Source organism: Ambystoma mexicanum, chromosome 3p, assembly GCF_040938575.1.
Source record: "Ambystoma mexicanum isolate Mex_15411 chromosome 3p, UKY_AmexF1_1, whole genome shotgun sequence".
Classification (NCBI taxonomy): domain Eukaryota; kingdom Metazoa; phylum Chordata; class Amphibia; order Caudata; family Ambystomatidae; genus Ambystoma; species Ambystoma mexicanum.
Window position 1 is genome coordinate 782,478,461 of NC_090925.1, and position 26,411 is coordinate 782,504,871.

The window sequence follows — 26,411 nt, forward strand, 5'->3', positions numbered from 1 at the left end:
ACAATATATGGACTGGGCTTGTGCTATATATCTTTATTTTACAGGTTGCCCGGGTGGGGGGATCTCCACACAGAACTGTGTCTGTCGGTATAGGCCAGCATTCTGCCTATTGTTTCAACCATCTTACGTTCCTTCCTATCTCTATTGCTGGTGTCCTCGTTATTGATCTGTGTGACATTTTAACCGTACAGTTGATGCACTTTAATGAATTTCGATAACATTGGTGATACCACTTTAGAATTTTATATATTTATCATTGTTGATTTCCGAGTACAAAGTGCGTTATTGTGATCGTTTACATACCTTTGAATATTAATTATATAAAGACTGTGTTTTCAGTAATACAGTGTGTGGACATTCCTTTGTGGGGGTTCGGGGACTACACTGTACTTAAGAAACATCCTGCATCACCTCCTGGGAAGCTAGGCCTTGATTGCTCGACTATGTTACCAATAATAGAGAATCTTGGCTTGGGTCCTCTGTGCCTCTCCTCTACCATATAGAGAGCGGAAGTACAGACAACCCCCTCCAGTCTTTACAAGCAATGCGTTAGCCTCCACAGTCCCATTTCCATGCCTGCCATCCTCAAAAGGGCCGGATGGGTCACGTGTAATCGTGGAACTACAGTGGAATCCACAGCGTTATCATGCTAGGAAGGGGAAAGAAATTTGAAACAGGGTAGGGGATTGGGTCTGTAGTGGTGGCTCTGAAAATATATATATGATCTTTTTGTTTTGTGGTTTTTTTTGATTACGTGCTTGCAAGCAACTTTTTATTTCTCTTTACATATGTTTCTGATTGCTTCTCCTCCTTACATTTTTACCGAATTCTGGACAACGCTTCTTGCACAGTGTTAAAGAAAATGGCATTGCGAATGACGGTCAAATTAGTGTCATTTCTATGAAACCACTGCATATTTTGCAACCTCATGATCTAATAGTGGGTGGAGAACATCCCAGCAGTGCGCATAAATTCATACATGCTTCTGTTTATAAGACACCTTCCGAGCTCTGGCTGAGGACAAATTACACCGGCATGGTCCCATACTCCTCTTGGTATTATGCATGAGAAAACAACCTTGGCAGTGGGAAAAACCCGAATCACTGTATTCAGCAACTTCTTCAGGTGACGGAGCAAACGTCCACACAACATGTAACCCAAATATAGACTTTCGTAATGCACCACAACAATATTAATGGTAGCCACGGAGGCCACATATCTGCAAAGTTAAACCATCCTGCAGAAACTGCACTCATAGAGACTGTCCCACAAAGCGTCCACTCCTTCCAGCCTGAAATTAGCAGCCATGCCTCTTTGCACGGCACGCCTGTGCAGATGTTGCACAAAGGTATCACCCACGATCAGCAATGTGCATCTCTCCATTTCTACCAACCTCACTACACAGAGTATTGGGCAAAAAATAGAACCGCTCCTTCCTGTCAACCACAGCCTGAACACCTGATTGGACAGTTCCATTTCCATGGCCACCTTGCTCAGATTGGCAGGATGTGGCACGTGCGCTTTCCCAGCTAAAGCGAGGGCCGTGCCCCAGTAAAGCAGGGACAGTACTTCTTCCCTTTCCACTGTTCTTTTTCCAGCACTCCCTCATTTGGTTCTGTGAAATCTTCACACACGCATGCACCAATGACAGCCAAGACCTCTGCATCCAACACTATCATTTCTGTACAGTACTCCATATTTACCGTTACACACTTCGAGTGCCCGCCGCGTGTGCTTCCAAAGCACCTCCAGTAGAAACGTCTGCAGAAGAATCCACAATTTCAGCATCCAAATTCATCCAGAGCGGCACCCATCATGCACACTAGAGTCTAGGCCTTGCCCACACCCAGCACAACATAATGGAGCCATGCATGCGAACATGTGGCCAGATACCACAATCCACAAATGTAACATAGCCAACTGCACTTCTACCCAACCCCCGCACCATAACACAGAGATGCATAGAAACATGTAACAGTTAGCAGAATCCACAAACATACCACAGCCTCCGGCACCCCTACCCACTTCCCTTCACTAAGAATTGTGTTATTGTCAACCAAACCACAAAATATTCACAACATTGGCCCTACTCCCACCAATCTCTACAAAGCAGAGTATCCAAGGACATAGACGATCCACTTCAACCCTACCCTCATCTATACTGGAAATATTCCAACACTGCACCCAGTGTCCACAATGCAGGACTTGTCACTGCACCATCTTCAGCCATACACCGACAACTGTAGGATGTTCTAACAATGACCACACCCATGGAACCAGCAATGTACGCATGTCAGCTCACTTCTGGTGCTCTATGAAGTCTAAAATGTGCTCCACAACCATTCTTTGCAGGTCGCCACCCTCTGACTGATGCAGAGTCCAAACTGCATTGCTGCGGTGGGTGTGATCAAGGCCTTGGCTCTTGGGTGCATGGCCTACGGCCTTCAGCCTTTGGCCATGCACCCAAGAGTCTAGGCCTTGGACACACCCACTGCAATGTAATGCAACCATGCATGCCAACATGTGACCAAGTTCCAGAATCCACAAACGTATCACAGCCACCGGCACTCCTACCTAACCTCTGTACCGTGATACAGTTATACAGGGAAACATGCAACAGTTAACAGAATCTACAAACATAACACAGCCTCCGGCACCCCTACCCACTTTTAGTCGCATACTATGTTGTTACTGCCAACCGACCCAAAACATTGTTCACAAAAGTGGCCCTGCTCCCAACAGTCTATGCAGTCCACAAAACCGATACTTCACAGTGAAGTACAGTAGTCAGGACTCTGCGCAATGGACACTACCCAAGCCCATAAAATATGCACTTCAACCCTATCCACTTCTATGCACACACTATTAGAACATTGCACCCAGTTGACACACTGCAGTATCCAAGCACATAGAAGATGCACTCGAACCCTACCCTCTTCTACACTGACAGTATTCCAACACTGCACCCAGTGTGCACACTGCAGTTCTTGGCACTGCACCATATCCAGCCATACACCGAAAACTGTAGCATGTTTTAACAATGACCACATCCATGGAACCAACAATATATGCATGTCAGTTCACTTCTGGTGCTCCCATCGAACCAACAACGTATGCAATGTTGACAAACCACACACACACAAGGCAACAATGTCAAACCTACTTGCAATCAGGTCCCATAGTTGTCGGTGCAAGGCCTCCAGCCATGCATGGAAGGGGCTACGGACTTACCACAAGCAACACAGCATAGCACGCGCTATGTTACAATGTTTATGTCATGTGCAATGCACTCCCCTTCTGCAATTCAGCTGCTACCAGTCACCACAGTAAGAGGTCACGGCACGAGCTATCATGCCGTATCGAAGGCTGCATGCATTCACCGCACATGGTAGTCACCTGTGCAGGGACTGGCGAATTAGTGCAGTACGCATGGATACTGCAGGCACACCACTGTCTTCGTCCACCTAATAATCACATATCTCAGATGAACCACTTCTCACTCCCCCAGCCTTTCCATCCCTTCTTCCCACCACCACATGGCATAAAGTATGTTTGTCAGTCCCTTTCGGTGCCGCACTGTCCTCTGATACACCATGGCGGCGTTTCTGAAAACCGTAGACGCACAGCACGCTTCCCTCCAGCCAACCACCGGCCGCGTCCAATGTTCGCTGACATCACAGTTTACTGCAAACCAATGAGACTTTTGTCCGCGGAGCAAACAGGGAAATGGGTCTGCGGAGCGGAGCCAGATATCACACATTTTTTGAGACGTACATTTCAGTTCTTTCCACCAAACACACAAAAGCATGCTGTCGGAACCAAGCCCCCACTCCTGCTGCAAATTTGGTTAAAATACCTCCAGCCATTTGGGCTGTAGCTGTGCGCAAAGTTTTTGCCCATTCAGTATAGGAAAAAAAGAATTGGGGACCCCCCAATACTTTGCCCCCTGCACGAAACCTCAAGAAACTTGCCGAAATAATTCAGAGTGGGCCATATACTTTTACTGCAAAGTTTGGTGAGGATTCCTCCAGGGGGAGCAAAGTTATAAGCCGCCCATAAAGTGGTCTTCCTATGAGTTTAGCAACGTAACCATAACTACACGGCCGCTACCACGGGCCGTGTAATATATATATATATATATATATATATATATATATATATATTTTTTTTTTTTTTTTTCAGTGAAACAACTTTGTTAAAAGGGACGTTTTGGTGAAGTTGGACGGATAAAAACCTGTGAAAAAACTTTGATAAAGGGACAAGTAAAATTAAATAAAAAAAACTGAAATTCGCCAGTAATGGTAATGTAAGCAACCATAACTCATACCACCACCATGCACTGCTAAGTCTAACAGCCAGGACATCAAAGATGACATCATTGATGACATCTCATATTACATGAATTCAGATGAAAAATCACTGTAAGGGGTTCTATTTACAACATGAGTAGGAACATATGAAGGGTAATCAGGAGACGTCTCACGAACTAATCCACCTATCAAAAATGTACTTATTTCATCCAAAATGTTATATTGAAGTGTTGTTGTGCGCTCAAAGGCCTTTGGGTGTAGGGCACGTTACAAAAAGAAAAGTAAAGTTAAGTAAAGTTGTTGATACAGCAATGGAATAATACATGCACATATGCAATGTCTACAGCATGGACTATCGCAGTACAGTATTTTTAATCGGGTAATATTAGCCCGTAGAATTATAAATTCAAGCTGATGAAAATCTTGACTAATGTTAAACTTGACATTAACAGCTAACAATACTACAAATACTACACACATGGGTTACTACAAAAAATACATAGGGCCTCATTACGACTAGTGCGGAATGGGTTTAACGGCGCTGGTAATGGTGACGGCGCCATTAAACCCACTCCGCACTATTACGAGGTCCCTTCCCGGGACCCGCTCTGGACATCTGGTTTATCCAGACGTCCATAGCGGGTCCCGCGAGGGGACCAGGGAGCTAACAACGGGCCCATTCATAATGGGCCCATTGTTAGCTCCCTCCCCATTCCCATTGAGCCCTATGGGGGCTCGAATGGGAATGGGGAAGGACCGGGCCCGGGTTCCCTGAAGGAGGAAATACCGGGCCCTCCATACTCGGAATGGCCCGGTATGTCCCCATTCAGGGAACCCGGACACGATTTTGGAGGCAGCCATGCCCTTATTAAGGGCATGGCTGCCTCCAAAGTCATAATGAGGCCCATAGTATTATATATAGTGCTATGCACTTACATACACTTTTCTTTTTATCAGGTGCAGGCCGATAACTAGGTATATGCATCCTTACCTTTAGTACAATAACCTGCACCCCAATGTAGTAAAGGTGATTAAAGATTGCCATTTGGCCCTTTCTCTTGCACATGTACTGCATGCAGACTTTTAGGGAGGTACGTCTAGTATGCATGCCAAATGGTGGCTACTGTTATCATTGGAAGTACTTCCAACACTGTTTTAGGCTGGGATTTTGATCGTCAATCGCACAAATGACATTCATTTCACAAGCACAGGTGCTAATTAAGTGAGGAGTTTCTTAACATGATTGTTCCATAACTGATTGATAAACAATAAGGTAATTTCTGCATTGGAGACCATTGACCGCCCTGGTTTCTTTTATAGTGTCCTGATTTGGACGGTGCGTCAGACACTGCTATGTTTAAGTGAACTCCAATATCTTAACAAAACAAATGTGGATATATGGCATGAGACTGTATCATGAAAGGATATGGAATTCCTTCCAAACTTGAGTTTAAGCCCAGTATGGTTTGTTGATTTTGGTTGACATGGTATTCACAGCAAGATGTATTGAGCATGTTGAACAAGAAGATTAATGTTTGGAACTAAGGTGTTATCTCATAAGATTAATTGAATGTTTTCTGTTTTCTTTCTCTCCAATTTTTGTTTATGTTTTTTACAATATGTTCTTTATTTTGGGTATGTTACCTGTTGTTTCTGATGGTTGGTGTTTGAATCATTTCCAATCCTTCCCTCTCCCCTCAATACAATGGATTTGCTTTCTTTCTATTTGATGTTTTTGAATGGCATATGTAACTAGAACAGTCATGGACACTTAATTGAGTGGTTTTGTGACAAGCCGTGCCTTGAAAAAGACCCAAATATGAGTCCAAACACGTGTCGGCAAAGGCAAAGAACATACTAATTAAAACTATGTTTTGAGACTCAATATGAGATTATTGTAGTGCAAATTGTGTTTCTTCTCAAATCAAACTTATGAGACAACGCATCTTCCAGGGAACAACAGCTCAATTCTCATATTCAACTAGGTTGAGGTAACCTATTGGTTCCCTTGGTTTGTGGCAGTCTTTTCATTAGTTTGGAAGAGTAATTCTTTGGCGCAAGCATGCACTCACTGCGTACCCCACCTTTCTTGTCAGTCCCTTATTCAATTCAAAATATACATAATAAAATCATAGATATACAGGGGATAATCATTATTGTTCACTAGACATGAACCATGCAGTTCTGTACACAGTGTGGTTAGTAGCAAAACAGGTGTTCTTTCATGTACTGTAAATCATTAGTAGCACATTTCTACTGTCGCACTAAGATACAGCAAGAGCACATTAGAAAAAAATCTGTCACCAAATAGTAAGTACACTTTATTTATTTCTCTATTATTAACATTCATTATACATGAAATTCTCATAAGCAAATATCATCATTCCTTTTTTGTTGTTGACTGAAATGACAAACATACAAGAGTGACTAGAAGAGTACTTTCCTAAAGGAGAAATGAGTGATGACGAAATCGCTAATAGTAAACAATATATGTTTGAATGTAAACAAATAATGCAATTTATACAGAGATTATTGAAATATAATTTTGTAATTTTTTTATAGTACAAACCACACCATACAGTAATCACGGAGAACCTAAAGAACAACAAAGACAATCCCAAACACAAATTGTACAGAATTACATCAGTAACTTGTCTTTAAAAATAGCTGAACTTAGCAATGACTTTAAAGAATTTGTAATTTATGTTAAAAATAATGTTATTAGAAGTCTGGATTATGCCCCCCTTACCCTGCGCAATCACCGCAGTCAAATCCAGAAAACATAAATGACAGACGGTTTGATGAAACTTCTCTCTCCCTCCCGTGATGATGACTTTATAGAAACTCCCAAAAATCCCATTTATGTTTCCCACTCCGGTACCCCAACTCTTTCAAAAATAAAGTTATTGGTTATACATAAATATCATGCATATTGTTGTATCATACAAAAAAAAGTTAAACTCAAATTAATGGTCCACGGACGATATGAATGTTTGTGTCTGCATACGCAATAGCCAACGTTCGCAGATGTCGAGCCTAGTCTGGCCATGTCCAGTCTTCCATGACACACTTTTAATTAGTCCATGGATGTCGCGTTCGATTGCAGACGTCACTGCGCATGCGCACGCTGGATTTCACTTCCGTGGTCCTCGAACGTTGCTCTGCGTCATGGACGTCCCAGTATGTAATTATGTGACCGCGCCTGAGCAGCATATTGACATGTTTGCGGTCGGTGTCCGGACTCCGCTGACATTTTGAAACCGCATTTTCGGCTGATCTAGGATTTTTGATGGTGAAAGTGTACCCTTTCAGAGCTCCCAGTGCCTTTATTAGTTGAACTCTCAACTTTTCACAACTTTCCAAGGCCTATTTTAAACTCCAGAGTCTGCGGACAGGAGAAAGGTCAGGGAACAGTTCCTCTGAGGGGACCCACCCTTTACTATTAGTAATTCTCAATCTGGCAGGGATCCTGAGAGGTTTTGAGATTTGGGAGCTGCAGCAAAATGTTTTCCCTGAAGAAATGGCCATCCCCCATCCCCAGGGGCCACCACCACCAGCTAGGGGGCTGGACAGGGGAGAAGGTGCACCGATGCAGAGGAGGAACAAGAGGAAGTGAAAGAAAATGTAGTTGAGGTACCTACCTCCAGGACCCCTAAGAAATTATGGATTTGGCAGGTTTTTACCACTGTAGGAGGGGTAGCAAAAGCTCCAGAATCACACTCAGTCACAGACAACATGTGCAATACTCTTTTGGTACTACCTCTATGCGCCTCCACACTCGTAAATTCCACCTGGGTGATCTGATAAAGGCTGTTCCTTTCTCAGGGTGTAGGCTTACCTCCTCTATCCCATCTTCCTCAGATGCTCCTGCCACCACACAATCAACTACTATGAGGAAGAGGATTCCTCCTGCTGGCTCGCAGGCCATACAAGAGGCTGTTGATGCTTTCTTTTGTAGGAAAACAGTTCTCTGCATGCACTGCAACACAGCCCTCTGGAGGGGGAGCAGTTTCGAAGTTCCTTCAAGGCTGCCATCAAGGAGCACAAGAAGGAATGCACCCTACCTTAGATTTAAGGCAGGCCGATCATCTTCCTCTGTCCATCTGTCTCTCCTTATCAGTGGTTGGTGCCCCTTCTCTCCATTCCCTCCTCCACCTTACCTCCTTGCCTCTGCCTTCAGGACAAATAATAATAAAAAATAAAAACCAAAACATCAAAAACTACAAAAAAAAGCTTCCATTGGGAGCACCTTTCACATTTAAAAAATAGAACTAAAAAATTAAATCTTATAGACTCCATCTACTTTACATTTTTCAGTAAAGTAGTTAGACTCAATAGTATTCTCCAAAACGTTATTTACCATTATTTCCTATGCTAATAGAAATAATGGAAGAGATGAAGAAAAAATGGCGGAAACAATTTACTGTCCCAAATACTGTTCTCTAGCATACAATAACTACCATGACTCCCTAAGCACGTTTTCTAGCCTATTTAGTCTGCAAACAGTATAATAGTCCGTGGACTCCCCAGAGAATTACAAGGGGGCAGGGGTTTAAACTCAATTAACCTTTTCTCATTCCACAATGGGGGCTCTTAAAAGAAGCTTATTTTTGTGTTTTTGTTTTTTGTGGGTTGTACATACTATACTAACAAATGCTCTACTATACTTAGGGGCCGATTCATGGAACAAACGTGCGCCGAAAATCCCAGCGCAAGCACGCGCAAGGAGGAGCAAGCGTGAGAAAGCAAGCGCATGCGCACGCGTGCGATTCAAGGAAGGCGCTGCGCTACTTTCCCAGTGGTTGTGCGCCAAATCCATGCATGGCGCACGCTGGCGCACACGTTTCCAAACAGCGTGCGCTAAGCTCACAGCGAAAGCGCACATAGCGCAGCGCACACAACAAAAGTAGGCAGAACAGGGGGCGTAACATGCGTGAAAAAGAAGGCGTAACGGGGGAAGTACTGCTGGGAAGTACACGGAACGCCCACACACACGCGAACCACACGTATTCATGGAAGCGAATAGGGCAAACCCGCGCACGGGCAAAGACACAGACAGGCCTAAACACGTCCGCCACACGAAGGCAGGTGGTAGTGTCCCTGCGCATGACAAAAGTGTGCACAAATAAAAAGCATGCGTATACTGAGTGGGGTACGTGTATTCCTGGGGTTTGTGTGAAGGTTTACACGCGAAAGGGCCCTGTGCAGTGGGGTACGTGTATTTCAGGGGTCCACGGGAAGTTTCACACGCGATTTCAGCAGGGTACGTGTATTTCGGGGGAGCGCAGGAAGTTTCACACGCAATTTCAGTAGGGTACGTGTATTTCAGGGATGCGCAGGAAGTTTCACACGTGATTTCAGCAGGGTACGTGTATTTCGGGGGTGCGCGGGAAGTTTCACACTCGATTTCAGCAGGGTACGTGTATTTCGGGGGTGCGCAGGAAGTTTCACACGCAATTTCAGCAGGGTACGTGTGTTTCGGGAGTGCGTGGGAAGTTTTACACGCGAAAGGGCAACGCCCGTGCGCGATACGTCACAGACGGGCTTACGCGCTAAGGGCCTTTGGTCCAATGAAATCGCGTACGTGTGCTGACGTGCTTACGCGCTTAGGGCCTTTCCTCGAATTACATGCTGACGTGCAATTTTTTCACGTGCCAAATCACTCCGTATGAAGCTGGCCACGCGAAAACACACGGAAGACCACGCTCCTGCCCTGAAGGCCATTTTCCTGCCCCCCAGAGCCCCGAGCACGCTCCCACCTGCCATCTGCTGCTGCCTGACTGCCTGCTGCCCACGTGCTCTGCTATTTGGTGACTGCACATCAGCCATCTGCAGGGGTCCAGTTGCTGTGTCCACCCCTGCTGGAACAGAAGACTCCTGACTGGGATACCATCGCTCCACAACCCAGCCCCAGGACCCAGTTGCCCACCCACGCCTGCCTCAGGGGTCGCCATGTCGGGGCAAACACCATCTGAGACCACTAGCGACCCCCAGCCAGAGGGGCAGAGGGCCACCAGCGTCAGTCAGAAGGAAGTTGGTGTCCTGGTGGAGCATGTCGTGGGGCATTATGATGCCCTCTTCGGAACATCACGCGCCAACAAGGAAGGACGGGATAGGATCTGGGACGACTTTGTGGTTGCCATCAACGTGGAGGGGGTGGCAACCCGCACCATCAAGCAAGTCAAGAAGCGCTGGGAGGACTTGTGGTCCAGGACCCTCGTAAAGGCCCGGCGCCTCGTGAAGGGGGCCGGGGCAGCATGAGTACCATCCAGATGAGGGTCCTGGAACGCGTAGCTCCAGCGCTCCTCGCCCAGATCCTTCAGAGACAGATCCGTCTGGAGTTGAGCGGTAAGTGGCCAAGCATTGCTGTGTGAGACAGGGCATGTTGCAGGGTGATGGTTGTCTGATACTTGCCTGTATGTCTGACATAGGCCATGTACGTATGTGTGTCTGCAGGGACATCATGGTCATGCATGTGAGACCAGTAATGTGTGAACCACATGGTAAGTGCATGTGTTACATTGCAAAATGCGGAGCAGAATGCACACATTAATGCATGCCTGTCTCTGTTATTGGACATGGATGGGGTGTGAGAGATGGGTGCTGCAGTCATGGACATGTATGGTGTCCATGTCTGTGTGTCTGACTTGCGTGTCTGTGACTTGTAAATGCCATGGATGCATGACACATGTCAGTGACAATGTTCAGATTCACTGATGCAGCCTACTCATCCTTGTATCCACTGTGTCTGGGGTTTACAAGGCCAGATGGATGAAAGTACGGTGAAGTGTGTGCATGTGATAGGCATGACCCATGATGCATGTGAGTTTCAAACCAGCATTGTATGTTTCAAGAGTCCCTTGGACATGTATGCTAATGTCCATTGCATGCGCCATGCCTGTTACTGCATGTGTTTTGCCTGCACTGACACTTGTGTTGTGGAGGGACATGATGGAAGTGATGTTTGACAGTGCCACTCATCTGCTATTGCTTCCTGTCTAGGGGACCATTGTACAGTACCGTGATGCTTGTGTTCTATGTCTCCCTCTACACAGCGGAAAGTGATGAAGAGGGCGGAGACGGCACTGTGGAGCAAAGCGGCGGGGATGCCCCCGCCGGCGACGCAAGGCCCAGTCACCCTCCCAGAATTTACCATCGTCCGGGACCGAGGGGACTGGTGCTGCGTCTGCCACTACGGCTGCAGCGGAAGGGGTGGGTGAGCCCCCACAGGGGCTTGCAATGGCGGAAGACGGTGTGGAGCCATCCAGTTTGGTGGTTTCCACAGAGGAGGAGGAGGCCGCTACTGAGCCGCACATGGGGCCTGGTGGGGGTGGTACCACTGGTGCAAGTGGTGCAGTCCAGGGGCAGGGGCCTGAGGCAGCCCAGGTCGCAGTGGAGGGGCCTGTGCATGTCACTGTCCCTGACACTGTGGCTGCACCACCATGCACCAGCAGAGATGCCCCATCCCAGGCCCGTCCGCAGGTAGGGGGGATGTCCATGTCATCTAACACTCCTCTACCTGTGGACGAGGGGACCCCTGGCTGTATGGAGAAGGTCCTGATTGGTGTCGCGTTGCGCACGCGTGACATTTGTGATGATGTGCATGCTTCCCGGGGGAGCACGCACGTCATCACGAAGAGCAGCGTGCCGACGTGGCCCAGTTGGGAGTGTCCATGGTCGGGGGTTTTGTACTTGTGTCGGCCACTCTGGCGGCCCTCTCCTCCTCTGTGGAGACTATGCGCCAGTCGTTCTCCATGGTGTCTTCCGGCCCAGATGCCACCAGGGCCCCCTGTGGACCTGCCCTGACCAATGCAGCCAGCTCGGTGGGGATCCCATCCCTGCCACAGTCGGGAGTCGGAGGTCCAGCAGGGGTGGACACCACAGCAACTGCACCCCAGCAGATGGAGGATGTGCCGGCATCATCGGGCAGGGCACGTGCATGACGGCGTCGGTGGATTCCATCAGCCTGGATGCCGTCGTGCTGACAGAGGCAGTTGCGTCGAAGGCAGCGGCAGGCTCAACGTGGGAGGCATCATGGCTCGGGGCCATCTACATCAGAGGGGCAGGCATCGGCCGGAGGGCAGGAGGACCCTGGAATGGGAGTGTCTTCCGTGTGGCAGTGGTTGGGCCAGCAGATAGGTGCAGAGTGGCGGTGGGCGGAGGAGGCACGGCTCACAATGGTTAGGGCGGAGAACTCCATGCGCAGGGCGCTGAGGTGGGCTGAGTGCCTCGAGGGAATTCGCAGGGAGTTGGAGGTGGACATGGGGTTATCCCTGCGAGACCTCGGGGCCAGAGAACAGGCCTGCCTCCAAGACATTGAACAGGAGTTCGATGATGCCTTGGCCCATGACATCAACAAGTGAGCCGTTGGACTTGCCCGCCGCCATTGTATATAGTTCATTAGTGTTAAGTTTCATTTCTTTTTTCTTTCATTTGGGGCGCATGGACTATGCCCCACATGTTTGTATATGGTTAGTAATTAGGTAGGTTTCATTGTAGGTTTCATTTATGTCGTTGGGCTCTTGGACCCTGGATTTGCTATTTGTACATAGTTTTACAGTGGATTTTTCTCCTTCATCTTTTTTTTCTTCACCATGGAGCAATGGATATTACGGTTTTCTTTCCCTTTGGATTTGCTTTCTTGGACGGTGACGTTGGACACATTTTCATTTGGATTATTTTGGATTTGCATTTTATTTATTTATCATTTATTGGGACATGCTGCATTTTGATTATTATTGGCATTATTGTGTGTTTTGATTTCATTTCCTTCATTTTGACTTGAATACATTTTTGTTTCTTACTTCAATGTGTGGTTTTCTCTCATTGGTTTCATGCATGTCACAATGTGGGTTTTCTCAGTCATGTGTTGCCATTGTGTGGGTCAGATAGACTTGTACTCATGCGCATACTGCTTATTTGTGATCTATCATGTAATGGGCATTTCAATTGGGAGTGAATGTAAAGCTTGGTTGGGTGTTTGGACTGGGTTGGCGTGGGGTGGGATTTGGGTAGCCATAAGAGCAAGGGATCTAGATTGTGATGACGTGTTGGCTGGGGGACATGTGTCGGGGCCTGCTGGCAGGTGCCTGTCAATGCTGGGGGTGTGGGGGTGCTAGGGGACATGTGTTGGGGCCTGCTGGCAGGTGCCTGTCACTGCTGGGGGTGTGGGGGTGCAGGGGGAAATGAGTGGGGGCCTGCTGGCAGGTGCCACTCAATGCTGGGGGGTGGGGGTGCAGGGGGAAATGAGTGGGGGCCTGCTGGAAGGTGCCCCTCAATGCTGGAGAGTGGGGGTGCTGGGGGGCATGTGTTGGGGCCTGCTGGCAGGTGCCTGTCAATGCTGGGGGTGTGGGGGTGCTGGGTGACATGTTTCGGGGCCTGCTGGCAGGTGCCTGTCAATGCTGGGGGGGTGGGGGTGCTGGGGGACATGTGTCGGGGAATGCTGGCAGGTGTCCCTCACTGCTGGGGGGTGGGGGTGCAGGGGGAAATGAGTGGGGCATGCTGGCAGGTGCCCCTCAATGCTGGGGGGGTGGGGGTGCTGGGGGACATGTGTCGGGGCCTGCTGGCAGGTGCCCCTCACTGCTGGGGGGTGGGGGTGCTGGGGGACATGACCAGGGGTGCAGGGTAGTCCCCTGTGGTGTGTGCTGCCTGCAGGGGCCGTGGAGGGGGTAGAGGGGACACCTGTGAGGACCCACACTGCGAATTCACATGTAGGACTCCCCGCGCACCCCCGAAATATGCGTTCCTCGCTCGGACAGCAAAATCGCGTGTGAAACTTCCCGCGCACCCCTGAAATACACGTACCCAGGCCAATCGCGTGTAAAACTTCCCTCGCACCCCTAAAATAGACATACCCTGCTGAAATTGCATGTGAAACTTCCCGCGCACCCCTGAAATACACGTCCCCAGGCCAATTGCGTGTAAAACTTCCCGCGCACCCCTAAAATACATGTACCCTGCTGAAATCGCATGTGAAACTTCCTGCGCACCCCTGAAATACACGTACCCAGGCCAATCACGTGTAAAACTTCCTGTGCATCCCTAAAATACACGTACCCTGCTGAAATCGCGTGTGAAACTTCCAGCGCACCCCTGAAATACACGTACCCTGCTGAAATCGCGTGTCAAACTTCCCCCGCACCCCTGAAATACACGTACCCTGCTGAAATCGCATGTGAAACTTCCCTCGCACGTCTGAAATACACGTACCCAGGCCATTCGCGTGTGAAACTTCCCACGCACCCCTGAAATGCACATACCCTGCTGAAATCGCGTGTGAAACTTCCCGCGCACCCCAGTAATACACGTACCCCGTTTGCCGTGCTGGTACAGGGTTAGCGCAGCCCTTTGTGCTGGATTGGGGATTTTGATGGCTTTTCCCTGTTCGAGGGGCGTTCTCGGGGGCGTACTTGGCGCTGCTGCTCGGTCGCTGCGCCACTGTGCGCCACGGCTGGTTTTGGTAGCTAAAATCCATGAATATGCTGTGCGCGGAAATGGATTTTAGCGCACGCGGCTGGCGCAGAGATTGGCACGCGCACACTGTGCGCCAGCCGCGTGCGCCACTTGTGCGCTAAATTCTATGAATTACCCCCTCAGTTGTTTACAAAAATTGCTTCAATCCTTTTTTTCTGTTTTTGCTTTTTATGTACTGCAGCTACTAACAAATGCTTCACTACATCGTTTATGTTTTCTGCTTTCATTTTTTTCACTACAACAGTTTCATGGCATTCTGAACAATAAAAATAAAAAATGAATTTCCAACAACTGTTAAATGTACTCCATCTTTTCGAAACATATTCACTCCATCAAACTTTATATTTTCATTGTAGACACATCATTCCTACATGCTGTAAAAAAAAGCACATACAGCTTTATTTGCATTCCGCCTGTCCTTTTCAATTGGTGGACAAAACAAGTTAGAATGTTTCCACATTTGCCTTTGAGTTATTTGTGAAAAAATGATATTCAAAGATGGGAACAGTTCCATTTACTTTTAAATGTATCCTTCATGGCAAACTGTAAGGATATTCCAGTCACATAGCTCAAACTGTGCCACCACAATGTCCTATAATGATGTCTGGATATTTAAACCACATTCGTGCACAACGGTAACAATTCTGCCCACATTAATCCTTGAACTCCATACCAAGAAGCTTTGTATTCTTCCAATCCAAAATTAAAAGAGATTACAAAGGGTCTGCAGGCATCTCTGATTGTCTTCTACTTCAGTTTCTTCATCTTCCAGTGGTCGACTTGCTTTTCAATCCAGGAGCCTCGCCTTTTATGCAGTTCCAGCACTCACTCCACTGCAATCTTCCTCAGCAGTTATACAAAAAGGGGAGTTTGGCTGTCCAATCAGCACAGCCAGACCCCCAGTGGGAGCTGGTCCCATTCAGGCACTCTGTCAGGCATAGAACAGGGGGATGGAACACTCCTCCCCCACTTCCTGACTGCCCTGGAGCCTAGGCGAGGACACCCAACGATTCCACCCAAAGGAAAAACACACACACACAGGCTTCCCCCACCAGGTTGGTAGAAGAAGGGCTGACAAAGAACAAGCATGCTAGCAATGGCAAAAAAAGAAGGGAGGCCCCAAGTATTGGGTGCCCCTATTGTGCACTACTGAGGCTATTGACATAGCCTGCGGTGGACAAATGACCCAATAGTTGGTAGAACACGTCCACTGCCACCAGCCATAACTAGGAGATTGTCTAGGTGACTAAGAAAGTCACAAGAGCAGAAGGAAGGGGTATACTAGGTACTCTAGGATATAGAAAAAGAGTCTCAAAGGAGGGCCCTAAGGGTCCCCAGCAACACTGCCTAGAAGGAGCTGTGTGCTGCGATATTAAAATACAGATGCCTTTAAGTGTTATGGAGGAAAATAGACTCCAGATGACAGGTACAATGCAAAGAACAGGCTTCCAAAAGGCAGAGCCCACAAGAATGAATGAGTGGAAAAGGGCTCCACTCATTCAGGATTAATGAAAAAGGACCTAAGTCCAGCAAAAAAGTGCTGGGGGTCTCACTAGGAGAGGGGATGAAGCATAACAATGCTACATCTCCCTACCAATCACAATCATTCACTTATGCTTGCTTGTTTGGTTTTGTTTGCTAGCATTACTTTAGATGTCAGTTCATAACCAATTCACTTCACTGATAGCGACGTTTCCTCTGTTTTTATCACAGTTCATTAATTCGGTGTTGTATTTATTATGCATTTTCTCCAAATTGACTTAAGTAAGGGAGTTCACGTAAATAAAGTGTCTTTCTTTTACCAGCTCGTCATTTATGGTGAATTTCCCAGGGAAACCTGAGTCAGTATATTCCCCCGGGGCTGCCCATGCTCGTGAGCAGACTCACCAGTGTTGCATGGCATGTCCGATGTATGGTGTGGTGCTGTAGCAGTGGTTGTGTTCTCCAGGAAGCGTTCCCTGTCCTGGCGATCCTACAGCAGCTTCATGTACAGTTTATCTCCCATCCGCCAGTGTAGCCTATGCACCTCACTGCCTCTGTGACTCTGCCAGAACCTTCTCTCGCTGCGGTTCATTCCGTGGTGCTCCTTTTGTTCTCACCTGTCTTCTCCAGATGCCTCTCCATTTCAAAGAGAAGCACCAGCTTTCCTCTTCCGAGCTTTCTCCTTCCGGCTTGCTTTCCACCTTATTTTCTGCTGCTCATGCTCTGAATCCCCCTCTCGTTTCTCTGGACTTCTCTGGGTTTTGCTTCCACAAGGCTGCTCTTTCATTCATGTCTCTCTTCTCCTTCCATTACTGGCCTTTAAATATCCCACAAGCTTGATTAGGTACTCGGCAACTAGACTGCGCAGGGTTAGCTCTATAGTCTGTTGTCAGTCTTGGTTGCATCTTCCTCGTCCCAGTACCAAAGTGTTGTTTGTGTGTGTAAGATTCAATAAAGAGAGGATGTATGGCTCTAGTGTGTCTCTTCCTCATCCCAGTACCTGACTGGTGTTTACTGGGAGATGATTCATGTAAAAGATAGGGAAGAGACTGGTAATAACCTACAAAGGCCTGGGGGATGTTAGATTCATTAGAAAAGGGAGATGGGGGATACCATGTCTCAACCAAGGGTGCCCAAGTCTCCTCCACCCAGTTAATCCTCCCTCGCATATCACCCCCAGGGCCATGATCCGATATCGACGGCCTATCCCTGGTCACCTGGGAAGAGGATATATTGAGGAGAGAAGTGAGGACATCCTCAGGTTCCTCAAAGGGCCCATCCACTCAGTCGGCCCTTGCTGGTGGCCACAATCCACCATGCCCATTGATGACCATCTTCGGGTATCGAAAACAGCCTAGACATTTCAAAACAAATGCACAAATCTCCATGTTCACAGCATCTGACGGTTGTCAGGGTACACAGTCCATTTCCTCAGGGTAGGCCTGCTGCGCCATCCAGCTGTTGGAATACATGGTCGCTCTAAAAAAAAGAAAATGAAAATAGAATTAGAATAGGAAATCTTTTACACAATGAAAATCACTGCGTTGTGATATTCTGATACATTTTTAAAATAAGTCTTATTTTCAAACATTAACGCATACTGTGTTACATTTACCCATTCCCACTGGTAAACACAGTCAAAAATCAACAATTCAATCAGTTGCACATGGATCTCGACTACACCTCTTTAACAAAATGCGTGATCTATGACAAAAACACACATTTCACTGTGCAAGGCCTGCCAAAAATTGGAACTTCACAAAACCCCCACATCTTGGGTCATGCCAGTATTGTATGATACATGGCTGGAGTTATAATTGTATTTTAAAAAGGCTATCACAGGGAATCACACTTCTATCTCAGAATTAACAGATAAAGCGCATTACCGCAGCTCGGTCCAGTGCCAATTGCACTAGATCCCTAGTTGCAGGGGGTGGGGGGCAGTAAACTCAAACCCCACAGTGCTTGGCCTGCCAAAATTCGGAGTTAACATAACCCTGCAACTTTCATTTAAAGCAACCGCCAAGGGTGTCAAATCAGATCATAATCAGTCTGTGATTAATATTTTGCACACTTACATTATTTTACCAGGTTTATTGGCATGGGGATTAAAACAATGCAGTGTGGGTATGTCGACCTGCAGATTTAAAAGTTTAAAAGAAACTTTAACGATGTGACTTGAGTAAGTGCAACTCTAATTTCATTTGTGAAAGACTTTTAATTTACATTGCAGACCCATTTCTGTCTGTGCCTGTTCATCACCTATGAGTTATGCTAGCCGAAATGCAAAGTCACTGACAGAACAACACTAAAAACATATATAACCAGCCTGTCTCAAAAAGGGTAAGGAGTATCACTAATTGCAGTATCAAATGTGTCTCTGCTCTTTACATTGAATGCATTCTAACTATTTCACACGTCAAAACACCTTTTAAACAAAAACATTGTCAATGCTTTACTAGTTAAAGACCACACAGCCACAGTGCTTCCAAAGCTACACCTCAAAGACAGCCCCACCCCTAAAGCCCCTGAAACTGTACATTTTTTGAAAAATACAAAAACCAATACAGTGAAACTCAAATCTTGAAATGCCCCAAAAGCACATAGATGTTTAGTTTGAAAATATAAAAAGCAGCTCACCTTTTCATCAGGGGTACACATTTTCCTGCCCGAGGCCTGCCAACAGCTACACAGGGATCCACTTAACTCCATACCATGAAGCTTCCTTGCAGGTCCTGTCAGCCCTGTCAGTTAGTGGCACACCATGGGACTTTAACACAGGGTTTTGGCAGAAATTCAGCACCAGGGTAAATCCACACAGCTCACAGAATACAGCCCTGGTGCAGTCAGAAGTGTCCCTTTTAAGGGGTAATGACCCCCACCTCGGTGCTCTTTCCTGGTCACAGAGGTCCATGCATCTACCCTTTGGCCCCAACCCCCCAGATTTCCAACTTGCGTTGCATAAAGTGGGCTTCCTGTGCTTTTGTAGCCAATCTGATTTTAGCTGATCCCTCTGGGTGCCGTTTCCTTTCGCTTTCATACCACCCAAGCATAATTCTGTCAGAATCTGAAAATACCAAGCAACATCTGTGTGGGTTTTGGGAACCCTTGCCTGTATTCTGCCGGCCTCAGCACAGCTAAATATAGAAGGCCTTCTTAACAGTCCCCATGTGCATCCTGTTGCTGGCTCAGTGAAAATGCAGAAATGCCAGTGTGAGTCATCAAAATTCCCGGGATTCCAAAGCCTGAGTCAGTGTATTGCATTATCTGTGCCTGAGCTTTGCAAAGCCAAAACCCCTCCCCACGGCAGTGCTGGTTTCACATCTGCATGTCCCTGTAAAAAGTGTTGGGGTTTCTGATGGCTGTGGAGCACCGATGTAGATCAGTGATTCTACAACTGACCTTTTCCATCTGCATTGTGTTCATTTAAAAAAGAAACAAGCATTGCCAAAGCCGATAGTTTTTATGTGAAAGTTTGACGGGTGTGCATTGAGTTCATTATTTAAAAGAAACATACATTGCCAAATGCCAATAGTTTTTATGTAAAAGTTTCAGGGTTGTGCATTGCGTTCATTTAAAAAGGAAACAAACATTTCCAAAAGACAATAGTTTCAATCTAAATGTTTAATGGGCGAAAGTTGTTTGTATTATTTAAAAAGGATTACTACTTGCCCAAGCCAAAGGTTTTCATGTAAAGGTTTCATGGGTATCAGTTGTTTTCATTATTTAAAAGAAAGATGCATTGCCAAAGCCTGTTTGGGGTCTTTTGTATTGGCACTGGAAACCACACTTTGTGTATAAACCGAATTCACATAAGGGTATTTTTGGGCTGCCATCCAAGGTCTGGGGGTGCCATGCCAGCATCTATTTATACTCTGTATAAAAACTATATCAAAGTTTGATGTAATTAGGTAATGGAGCTAACTCAACTCTGTAGCCTGTGTAAAATGTATGACATCATCTATACTATATATAGAACTTTTATATTGCGTGTATAAATTCATGATGACATCTATGCTATATATAGAATGTATATCCAGTTCACATAACATTTATATACAATACATATCAAAATTATAACATTGATGATTTTGGTTTCCCATTGTGCTAATAGACCATATAGGAATTCTGAAGATTTTGAATACTTAAATACCTTAATGTCATTAAGGTGACCCACCTGTTTGGTTGTTAATACTCCCATCCGAACATGGCACACAGTCAAAGCAGCATCGAGGCCTCCCCTTTATTGCAGACTTTCTGTATCCTGGATGACACGGTTCACTGCAGATGGAAAGTGGAACCTGAGAGTCCAACAGTTAAGTATGAAAATTAGAATATTTAACATTAGAGAAATGTATGTATTTCTCTAGTGCATATTTTGCCAGTTGTTAAAACTGATTTTCCAATATTTTCATTATGTTTAACTTCCACAAAAACATCTCTAAATCAAATAACAATAAACATGTGACTTTTAATATGAGTAATAAGAAGATGGCATTTAAAATTAGCATCACTGAGGGTACCTTAGTGATGGATGTGATGGATGGAGATAACAAGAGTAGAGAAGAGAAAGATCACTTTGTTAGGAGACATGACAATAGGCATGAAATAGAGGCAAGACACTGACAATGCTTTTTATGAGAAGTGTCATAAGGCCTCTTTTAAATCACCTTTAGAATGATGGGTTCTGTTCCTAAACTGTTGACTGCATTCCAGAACCAATCCACTAACTCCATTGTTCTTGACTTATTTGGCACTACATGTGACCCCTGATTCCCACACTGTTGTATGTGTCACAGTAATGGGATACTTTTGATGCAGATTCACCTTGATCCTGAATAACATAGATACCGATAAAGAGTGAACATGTTAATATGCAAAGCTGTGCCTGTGCACTCTTTCCTGTAGTTCTGACCCATCTGTGTGCAAAGTAGAGACTGATTGGTGAGTCACTGCACTTCTGTAGTGAAAGGCACATGAACTGGAGTTCCACCCAGGTTATTGGGCATTCATTTGCACACCTTGAGGAATATGGAGCCTAAAATGGCGGGTAGCACACAATCCATTGCAATGTCACTCCACTGCTTGTGCAGGAAAACCAGACATAATCCATTAAGTATGGTAGCACGGAGCAGTTTGTGGATGCAGGGACAACGTATTCCCTCTGCACTGTTAACCATCCCTCCCCTGGCCAGCTCTTCTTTGGGTCCTATGTCTTTTGGCCAAATCCCCTCCACCAGCTGTTCCTTCACCCAAACCCCACCCACCACATTCCACCCATTGAACCTCTCATTGGTGACCCTATTCACCAATTTGGTTCTCTGCCCCACCTAATGCTTTGACCCTTCCCTTGTTTCTCTAAATGGTGGGGTCTAGTCCCATACGCATGGCTCCTTCATTGTGCATTCTCTATCCACCTCCCTGCCCTTATCGCTTCTCATGTCTTCTCTTAATGGGAGGATGTACCCCTTATTCCCAACTCTGACAACCAGCCACATGGCCCCTCTAACATAATCCGTCACATACCTTTTCCCCTCATCACTGCCTCTGGATCGGATGACTGCTACAATCTGCTCTTGTCCCGGCATCAACCTGAACAAATCATTTGTGATGAAAAAAAGAGGTGACTCTATGATCCAGCAGTTCAGCTGTCAGGCAGTATATTATTCGAGGTCATGTCTTCAACTTTCTTACATTTAGCGAGTTGTTGGCCCTGCCCACGAATATTCATCAAAAGGATTTGTGGGCAGAATGGCATGCAAATCCGGTATCCAGTAATAATGTCCCTTGATACAAATTTGTCATGCAGGGACAAAGTATTCTCTCTGGACTGTTAACCATCCCTCCCCTAGCTGATGGGGAGCAGGTGCAAGTGGATCTAGGTCACCTGCACTAAGCCCCGTCCACCTGGTGCCTTCCAGGTTGCCGCTCTTTTCCCCACTTAGCAAGCCTCACCCGCCTGGTGCCTTCACGGATGCTGCTATTTTCCATACTTAATGAACCCTCCAGCCTATTTTCCTTTGCTGATGGGGAGCAGGTGCAAGTGGATGTAGGTTACCTGGCCTAAGGCCCGCTCACCTGGTGCCTGCCAGGTTGCCACTCTTTTCCCCACTTAGCAAGGTCTGCCCACCTGGTGCCTCCCTGTTTGCTGCTCTTTCCCTATGTAAGGAGCCCTCCAGCATCTTTTCCTTTGCTGATGGGGAGCAGGTGCAAGTGGATCTAGGTCACCTGCCCTAAGCACCAGTCACCTTCTTAGCCTTGCCTCTTCCTTCCTGCTCTTAACTCTTAGATCAAGGGCGTCTCTCACCCGGGCGTCTAAAGCAAAGGGCAGACATAGAAAAGGGCAATTCGTGTTTGGACCTGTTGGGATCAGGAGGACCAAAGACCTGGCCCCCTGCTCAGACAGCAGGAAAGCATGCACCAACATGTGTTTACTCCCTCTGTCCCCACAGGCCATCCCCACACCCACTGGTCCCCCTGTGATGTTCCCTCTTGGCCCCCTCCCTTCAAGCACACAGGTATTGACTGTTTTACTTGATTCTTCCATCCCCCTCCCCCTCTCCCCTTCAGCCTACTTCTGCGGGAGTCTGTCCTGATACATTCTGGTTTTACCATCACTGTCTTGTGGCCAATGTTGGATTTGGCCTTTATGGACTTCATTGATTCACGGTGCGTCACCCTTTCTCAACTCTAATGCTGCACTTCCTTTGCATCTTGTTGGTTGCCCTGAATCGTGCTGTTCCCATCTTCATCTTGTATCCAGGCCTGCAACATTATGTGTTACTACTGACTTCTGCAATTGTATTCACTCTCCCCTCTTGCTTCTCCACTCTTATTGACTGCTTGCTCTCTGTTCTCTCCTCCTCTCCCTTTCTCCCTTTTCCTATCTCCCTTACTTTCTTCTATGCACTTACTCTATCAGAATTGTCCCTGGACCTAGTATGATCGCAACCTTGTTGTCTTCTCCCCCCTCCCCTTACTTGTTCCCCCTCCCCTCCTCCAGCACTATCTGAAATGTTGTCAGGCCTAGTACAATAGTTACTTGTTTTGTTCCTCTCCTCCCTTTCTGCACCCCTCTCCCTCACCTTTTGTTTTTTTTCCGGCTCTACCAGAAATGTTGTCAGGCCTTGTACGGTAGTCGCCTGTCTGTTTCTATTTCCTTCCCACTCTCCCCCTCCCTTTCTTTTCTATGTCTAAGCTCTTGCACTATTCCGAAATGTCGTCAGGTCGAGTACTATAGTTAATTTCACATCCTTACTGTTCATGGCCTGTAAGAATGTCATTGTATTTTCCCTTGTTCCCTCTCTTGCCTTGAAGCACTTTGAAATACATTGTGTATAGGCGCAATATAAATAACCTATCATATTATATAATGGATAATGTCGCTGAAAAAAAGTTTCACATATTCACCTCAATTAGTCACTGTATCAGTGATAATGCTTTATCAGACGATTACTGGAGCATGTGCTAACAGTCTACCTGCAAATAACTTGTAAATTCAAAAGCAAATCACTGATTCGCCTTTACATTTAAGAACATGTGTGTGCTGGGATACGAGTTGACTGCACTGGAATGGCGACTCCGGATGAAAAACACAGAGATCCGGTTCTCGTCTTGCTGACTGGATTGAACGTGGCAACTTTAACTGTCTTGATGAATCACTGCATATTTCCAAAAAATGGACTTGTTCAGGCTAAAGTTTTCTTAAAGGACGTTATTTTTACATTTATTGATTTTCTGACACACGTCCAAGGCTCGAGAGATACAACCATGACGAGCTGAAGCGCTGCACAGGGTACGTTTATTCATTCATTACTTCTACAAATTATGCTTATATTTAAATTGATATATTGAAAGCAAGGCTTCCGACATTTTGTCCCTTTCGAAAATACTGCAAAAAAAACCCTAACAAAATAACAAGGCTTCAGTAATCCTTTACACTGTCTGCTCTGCAATAAAACAATCTTTTTATTACAAAAATGAAAATGCCAAACTCATCTTAAAAAAGATGAAAAGGCCAAACTCATCTTTTAAAGCAATTGGGCTCTTTTTCTGTGCCAAGCCTGCTGTCCTTTCTTTTGTCCCTTCAGCTCCTCCCAGGACATGTCATTGATTTGACAGCTGTTTTCTTTCACCCTTAGCTACTGACAGGTTCCCTTGAACTTGAGTGCATGTCTTCTGTAGAATTCGCTCTAATGGATAAACTCTCTCACTACACATAAATCATACCTCCAGAGGTTAACAGTCAATTTATGTTTTTACACAGAACTGCAAATCATCCCATGATTCAGACCTCTGCTATTACAGACATTAGGTGCCTCCTGTGTCATTGTGTCTGTACACCCAATAGGGGAGTGAGATCTGTTTTATGACAGCCCCGCCCACAGACTTGAAGTGAAGAAAGAGTAAATGGGACATGGGGACCATGCACAAACACACAAACACACACCCCAGCAGAAACAGCTAAACACTGTGATTCACGGTTTGGTTTTGCCGTATTCTGATGGCACAAGCCACCATATGTGCCAAAATCATTGCTGCAAGGAAAAGAGAAATAAAAGAGTAGTAGAATACTGTTAGCGGCCTTGGCAACTGAAAACACTGGAAGAATGGACTAGCAAAACTATGATGATTTACTGATTTCAGTTCAACTCTGCCACACATGCCAAAGAGTGTTTGTTTAACAACATTTAAGCCCATCGGGATCCCTGATGTTTGTTTTCATGTTACCATGGACAGGCAACGTGTGAGACAGTGAGACAAATCTACCTTTGGCCTACCCCTAGTGGGCGACCATGCATCAGTCTTAGACAATCTCCTAGGGGGCGTGGATCACTATGCCCCCCCCTGCTCTTGTATCTCAGGGCCTTTGTGCACTGTGTTACTCCTAGATTACTCCTAACAACATACTTCTATCGACACACTAAGATAAGACACAAAGTAAACACATGAATCGATTCAACAGTAGAAACACTTTTATTCATACATAGCAATGCATGATGCAAACATTACTATAATGCAAATCTCAAATTTGCACCTTTTATGCTTTTGGTGCAAATCTACCAGCAATGCAATAACTATAAGCCTTACAGGCTTCTAATGCAAGCAATGTAATAGCCACACCATTCCTCTCCATTCCATACCATACTTCACACTCTCTCTCTAAGACAAACCCTGTCTGATTACCCCATCTATCATGTCAGCCAAAGCTCTGTGTGAGAGTCTGTTCTAATTCCCCATGCACGTGTCATATTCAGCAATACTCCCCTTTTCTTGTTTTGCTCTGTCTCTCCTCTCCCGCTAACTTCTGCAACCAGTCAGTCAGTCAGGGCCAGGCCTCTCTCTGCCAGATCCCTGCCAGGTCGATCTCATCAGCGCGGCTCAGAATGCTTCCCTCGATCTCAGAGTCATCCAAACGTCTCTCCTATGCCACCACCAAACATCTCTCTTGCATCTCAGTGTCAAAACTCCATCTCCAACAACAAGAATCTTAAACTACCAACTCCCTCTCTCCTCAGAGAGCAGACCAGCAGAGAGCAGCAACTACCTCAAATCTCAGAGCCTCACCTCTCATTATACTGTTCAATGATGTATACATATCATGGTTACACTCGTTCTCTCTAAGCTAAAATGCCTCTCTTTCTCTCTGTCAGCATTTCTACATATGAGCAGTGCCTAAAGTCTGTGATGCACGTACTTTACATTTCAATCACTGCTTGTTCGGTCAACGTGACATTTTCTACATATCTATACCATATCTATCTTCTGTCTGCCTTAACAAACACGATCTCCTCATATTTCTCCATTCAAATCCTCTATCTTTCTGCACGTCTCTGCCTACACAAGCTCTCCCTCTCTCCATGGCGCTGCCTACCCCCACCTTCTTCTGTCTGCGAAGCACAACCCAGGGCCTGGTAAAGCCTCCTTCTTCGTGTCTCTACTAAAGCAGAGGCGACCTCTTATCTACCAAACTGTTTACGCATTCCTTGTACACTAACTAATAACAACTTCTTCGCACTCCGCGGTGCTTCTGTGTGTCTCATTCAGTGGAATGGCTTCATGCTTTCTCTATTCTCGGATGTAGTGCCTAACACATTCATTCATACCAAGCACTATACTCAAAGCTCAATGTTGTGTCTCTCTACA

General features: G+C 46.1%; 1 protein-coding gene across 1 annotated transcript in view; it reads right to left on the minus strand.

Annotated features, from left to right (window-relative positions):
• LOC138579956 (vomeronasal type-2 receptor 26-like) overlaps positions 1–26,411 on the minus strand; it is a 379,060-nt gene that overhangs the window by 139,970 nt on the left and 212,679 nt on the right. The window contains exon 3 of the mRNA XM_069650181.1: positions 20,443–20,566. Coding sequence (XP_069506282.1) covers positions 20,443–20,566 — 124 coding nt within the window. The remainder of the gene's footprint in view (positions 1–20,442; positions 20,567–26,411) is intronic.